The sequence below is a fragment of the Sinocyclocheilus rhinocerous genome, unplaced genomic scaffold, assembly GCF_001515625.1.
Source record: "Sinocyclocheilus rhinocerous isolate Xijiao unplaced genomic scaffold, SAMN03320098_v1.1 scaffold1327, whole genome shotgun sequence".
Classification (NCBI taxonomy): Eukaryota; Metazoa; Chordata; class Actinopteri; order Cypriniformes; family Cyprinidae; genus Sinocyclocheilus; species Sinocyclocheilus rhinocerous.
Window position 1 is genome coordinate 584,262 of NW_015660879.1, and position 6,557 is coordinate 590,818.

A 6,557-nucleotide genomic window follows, 5' to 3' on the forward strand; every position below is an offset into this window, starting at 1 on the left:
TATATATATATATATATATATATATATATAAAACAAAATACAGTCTGTGTATTTACATCCAGTACATTTTTTATAATAATTCACTGCTGGCAGGTGTAGCAAAAAGTTATTTTGGATTTAGTATAATATTGTATCTTTTTCAAGCTTCGTCTCATAACATAAAATGCTGTTTTATCAGCTGTGTTTGACTCTCGGATATGATATAAAAAGAAGTCCTTGTGTTAACATATGCAGTGTTGTTGTATGTGGCAGACTGCTGTGTACTTGTCTAGTGGAGTGATGTGAATGTTGCCGTTTTTCCATGATTCCTCCTGGAGTAGGCACTGCTGTGACTGGAGCCAGTGTGCAGCACATAGGGGCGTCTTTGTGCCTGAATTCAGACCCGCCTCCTCTCCAGTCCTTGCCACTAGCAGCCATTCTCTTTCGGAGATGACACCATGTTATTCCCACTATTTCCATTAGCCTACCTAATATGGCCAGGGTGACCTTGGTGGTATTGTTTGGCAGGAACACACTCCTTTTTTAAAAAACATTACAAACATATTTTTTTTCCATTCTGTTCTTCCTGCTTCCCTGGGTTGTTTACAACTCTCCCCATCCCACCAGCTAGAGGAGCATCATGATTATTCCCTGATTGCCTGATTGTTCTTCACCAGTGCAAGTCCTTCCTCTCTCTCATATCGGCTCTGTGAGTGTGTCAGGTCATGAATGGACAAGAAGAATGGCTTTATTTTACAGCTGTACGTTTCAGTCCTGTGTCTTCTGGTGTTGTTTCCCCCAGCATGCCCGATGTGTGTTGTAGGTGTGCTAAGATAAGCACATTCAAACTAATGATAGTGTTCTCTCAGCCAAAGCAGAAAGGGAGGGTTCACTGAGCTGGAATAAGAGAATGACCTATATAGACTATAAAGCGTGTTCCTCAAGGTCAGTGAAGGGTGTCTATTGAAGCGTACCTGAAATGTCTTTCTTACTACCTCATGTTATGACCATAATGCCACTCCCTATAGGCATTACAAATCAGGCCCAAAGGAGCCCGTAAGTGAACAGAGGAACATGTTACAAAGAGGGAAAAAAGGGATTATACAGCTGTGTTGTTACCTCTGGCTATCCTAAAAATTATATGAAATCTAATTTGACTGTATTGAATAAGTGTTCCTGGTTTTACTGTGTACAATTACTCACTGCATATTATTCTTAAGAGTTTGTTCATAATCTTATATCAAAATGGCATGTGCTTTCGAAAGGTGCAGAATGTTTTGGTAACACTTGGTCCTTGTTACACTTGTTACATGTATTTACTATAGTAATAACACAAATTTTGCAAAATTATATGCAACTAACACTAAACCAAACCAAACTGTAATATTAAACCTATAGTACATGTTGTTAAGTAAGGGATAATGTACATCCAGCTGATTGTTAGCGCAGAACCTACAGGGTGATCAGGACTTGTAACACCCTGAAGGGGGTTATTCTGTGATAACAACCGGCTGGATGTACATTATCCCACTTATTACATGGCTACTTGCCGCATAAGTAAGTAATTAGACACAAAATAAATGTTGAAATATTTGAATGCAAAGATTTCCTTGAATACAGCAGTTGCTAGCAAACGGCAATTTCAATATCAAGGGATAACTAAATACTTATTTGTGTAACTACACTGCCACAAAGACACATTAAAGTTTGACCAAAGTGCTGACGTAACCACTATAATACACCATAACAATCATTCGTTCATATTAGGGATGTTAATTTCGGTTATTTTTCCTAACCGACAACCGACGCTTGTTAACCGATTGTTAACCGTTAACTGACAAGATTATTTTAAATTAGAATTGAATTAAATTAGAAAGGATAAGTGTCTGTGACCAGTTAAAAATACTAACATTTGTTTCCCGGGGATTAATTTTACATGCACAAAAAGCAGCAAACAACAGAACACGAGGATTCACATGGCCATCCGTTAAATTATTTTAATGCGTTAAGGATTGTAAAATTAATCGGATGCGTTAACGCTTAACAGCCCTAATATATATATATATATATATATAACGAATAAATAGGCCTATACGATAAACATATTTTTACTTAAATTATAAGTTAAGAAAATGTAAGAAAAACAAATAGCCTAGTATGCAGAGTTTCGGTTCATTTTTGTGCTGCGCGAAAGGAAACAGACGGCAGAAAGCGGCATCCTATTTTTCTTTAGGCTTATTTTACAAAAGCACAAACATTTGTTTTTTTTGTGAATGTACACAAATAAAGGCAAACCTTTTACAATTCCGATTATCTTTGACTAAAAGGAGTAGTTTCTTCCACTGTTAGAAGGGAAAAATTAAAGTGATTGCGCCGGCGCCGCATGTGCGCACACAGTTAGGGACCTATCATACACCCGGCACAATGCGGCACAAGTGTTTTTGCTAGTTTCAGCCCGATGCAGTTCTCATTTTCCCGTCCTGCGCAGCGTTGTTTAAATAGCAAATGCATTTGCGCCCATTTGTGCGCCCGTGGGCGTGCTGGTCTAAAAAAGAGGTGTTCAGGCGCATTGTTGGCGCGTTGCTATTTTGAGGAACTGAAAATAGACTGCGCCATAGACCAACTCAAACCTGGTCTAAAGTCTGGCGCAATATTTTTTCTTTGTTATTTAAAGAGTGCGTTAGTATTATGCGCCTATAGGCGAGTGCACAACGCGCGAACACTTTGCTTATTACACACACAGAGACGCGTAGCAGCACACAAACATTTTTAAAAATGAAAAATTACATTCCGCCATGTAAATAGTGAACCCGCCATGGCGCGAGTGCAACTGGCTTTTAAAGGGGATGGTAGATGAGACTCTGATTGGTTTGTTGCACGTTACGCCCAAAAAACACCCATTACTCATTGAGAGAATAGGGACAACCCGTTTAGACCATGCGCCCGGGCGCTCAGACCATTTTCCCATCGTTAAACTAGCAAAAGTGGATTCGAACACGCCCTGAGTGCACCTGCGCCGTGCGCTTAGATCGTTAAAATAGGGCCCTTAAGCTTTGCTACCTTGACAATGCAACCTGTTCATTATCATAATAAAATACAGTCAGTCAAACATATGGAAAAAAACGATGTAATAAAAAAAAAAATATATAGGCCTAGTAAAATATATGTAGTAAAATCTGTTAAGCCGTTAAGGTTAACGTACCGCTGTACCGCCGTGATGTAAAACATTTTGTTTTACGTAGATATTGGAACGTGAGTGAAGTACATAATAAATAAAAATTTGCCATTCAAATACATCGCGAATACGGAAACATTTGATTTTGTATGGAATGAGAGACCCAACAGTGTTTATTATAATGTTTGCAAACATTTCACATCGGCATTAGGTCTATTTCATAATAATAAAATGCGACTTATACGCGACAAATTTTTTTTTAACCATGCGGCAAACCGTTTTAAATATTTTGATAAATTACTGAAAAAATAAATAATTAAATGACTTTTTAAACCGTTTAACCATCGGTTAACCGGTTAAACGGTTAAAATGAACATCCCTAGTTTATATATGATATATTATATAATATATATCAATTATATTAAAGAATATGTTTTAAACTAATAAAACCGTTTGTAATGCCTAAAAACATCAAAGTTGGTGTTGGCAGTTGACGTCAAAGACAGCATACAGTGGAAAAAGTCTGTTTTACACTTTTAACAGGTTCTGAAAAATAATCAGGCACTGGCAAACATCTAATATTCTATTTCACTTATGTCACACTGCAGAAATTAAATGTTTTGTGAATGTAATTTCATGCTGGGTTTAACCTGGAATATGACATAAATGTATCAACATTTGGCTTACAGGATTGATGGCATATGGAGTCAAGCTTCTATTTGTTGGTTTAATAATTTAGTTTTATATGGAAACTGATTGTTATATGTTTGTTTCATTCCAAGGTACATGGACACCTTTCAACCCTGTGACTGTCAGATCAATTATATGTGAGTATTGTTATATTCTATGATTCACAAAACCATAGACATGCTGTCTTTTTCAGTCCTCTGTTTGTTTGTGAGCTCCATGACAACCTGCAGTGTTTCCTATTAGCACACTTATCTAAGAAAGGTTCAGTTGTTTCAGCTCAAACTGGAAGAATGTAGCTGTCATCTGCCTTGGAAGTAGCTCAGAAAGTGGAAGGTTTTTGTCTTAAACAACAGAAATCGGCAGAGCTTTTCTAGAGAAAGTTGGTCAATAATGATTGACTGTGTAATGATTCCTAACTCTAGAATAAGGTGATCACTTTCAGCTCATTTCAAGTGGATACACATGGCCTCAATAACATTGGGATCTTTCTTGAATACATTTTCAGAATTTTTTGTCCATCTCAAATAGTTTTTGGGATTCTATCTGCACTCAATCTTTTCAAATCCAGGGCAAAATGTTATGAATGTACAGTGATTTGTAAACATAATACATGTTTTTGATAGAAAATTACTTCACCAGTCACTTAACAATACTAAGTGATACAATAAATCCAAGCATCAATAAAATGAGGACTAAATGTAACCAAATGTTCCCACAATTCTTTCTTTTCAGCTATGTTTGATCGGGAGAACAAAGGCGGGGTTAACTTTAATGAATTTGCCGGCGTTTGGAAGTACATCTCAGACTGGCAGAACATCTTCCGCACCTACGACAGGGACAACTCAGGGTTTATCGACAAGAACGAGCTCAAACAGGCTCTCACCGGCTTTGGTGAGTTTGTAATGCTTACTTACTGACTGCTATAATTGGAAAGCTGGAGGTTATAGATGCGTTTGGTGAGGTGTTTAAAGAAAATCTTGTAGGAATGAGAGGCAGGGGCACTGATGCACAAACCCAATAAGAGGAAGGACAAATAAACTGATGGAACCACTGATGGAAAATGATTAATTTCACCCTTGAGGAAAACACTGAACTTCGAACACTTCTCCCTTTGCACAGGTTATCATCTTTCAGATCAGTTCTACAACACACTGATAGAGAAATTTGACCGTCAGAAGAAGAGCCAAGTGGCTTTTGATGACTTCATTCAGTGTTGTATTGTACTACAGGTAATTATCTGTGTTATATGCAACATTTGCATTTTTTTTTTAAAGGGATAGTTTATCCAGAAATGAAAATGCTGTCTGTATTTGCACTCCCTCGTGTTGCTCCAATCCTATGATTTTCTTTCTTCTGTGGAACACAAAAGGAGCATTTTCGAAGAATGTCCTGGCCACACTTTTTAATATAAAGAAAGTAAATACTGGGGCTGTCAAGTAAAAAAAAAAAAGACAGAAATCGAACCTTAAATATATCATACAGGGTTCCCACGCTTCTTGAAAGTACTTGAATTTCAGATATATGGATTCAAGGCCTGGAAAGTTCTTGAAAACAAACATAGATCCTTGAAAGTGCTTGTTTTCCATTGCTACGACGGATTTCCATCAGTTGGAAAAAAATTAGGGGAAAAGAAACATGTAGCGCATTGTTCTGCCGGCACACCAAAAATCATCCCGGCCACGGCTGCAGCTTCTCACTGACAACATAGTGACGCCGCTCGCATCATTCACAGTCGGGTTATTAGCAGAGAACACAGAGCAGGATTAGAATTTCGGCGTGGGATTGCGGCTATTAATAACAATTCTACTCATTCCCGCAGGTTCCTCGCTTATAACGCGATGACAGATGAAGGGATGTATCATTTGCATGTGCTTTTGAGTCTTGAGAACTCACTCGCATGCTCTCATTTTCTGTGCGCCCACAGATCGCGATAAGGAGAGTGACAGCTTTTAATAGTAGAGTTTGCAAATGTGATATTAATTTAATACAGCAGTTAAGTAAACAAGTACTGCCTGATTTTGCTCTATTCCTTTAACGAAAATAGTTCCAAATATAGTAACAGCTCAGCCGCTGCACATCTCTAAAAGCAAACACAGCGGTGTTTAGTTCATTCAATGAAAGTGCGTTTTTGAACGAATCTAGTGAGTCAGTGATTCATGATTACCCATTCATAAAGACAGTCACTTGCTTCATTCCTGAATGAATCAGCCGTTCGAACGAATCAATTGAATGAATGATTCAGTGATAAAATCAGTGACTTGCTGCCACCTGCTGGCGGTTTCAGTTTTATTTTTAGTAGAGCCCGACCGATATGGGTTTTTTGGGGGCCGATACCAATATTAGGGAGTAAAAAAGACCGATATCGATATATCAGCCGATATTCTTTATGTGTAGGCTATATTATAGTACAGTACAGTCAAAAGTTTGGACACACTTCCCATTCGTGCGTCCAAACTTTTGACTGGTACTGTATATAGAATACAGTATATAGCCTACATAAACAGAATATATATACATAAACACATTTTTTGCAATGATAACTCAAATGTGGTGATCAAACACTTATGATGATGTGACAAACATAGGCCTATGTAGTGGAGGCAGGGTATTTAACAATAAACTTTATTATTCATAATGAGTCTGACATCAGTGCACTTAACAGTAGGCCTAAACTTCACTTCACTTATTATAAATAACTTAAATAACACAAATA

General features: G+C 37.5%; 1 protein-coding gene across 1 annotated transcript in view; it reads left to right on the top strand.

Moving 5' to 3' along the window:
• The window catches only part of LOC107725711 (programmed cell death protein 6-like), a 28,909-nt gene that overhangs the window by 13,860 nt on the left and 8,492 nt on the right, over positions 1-6,557 (top strand). The window contains exons 3-5 of the mRNA XM_016535088.1: positions 3,937-3,981; positions 4,577-4,735; positions 4,964-5,073. Coding sequence (XP_016390574.1) covers positions 3,937-3,981; positions 4,577-4,735; positions 4,964-5,073 — 314 coding nt within the window. The remainder of the gene's footprint in view (positions 1-3,936; positions 3,982-4,576; positions 4,736-4,963; positions 5,074-6,557) is intronic.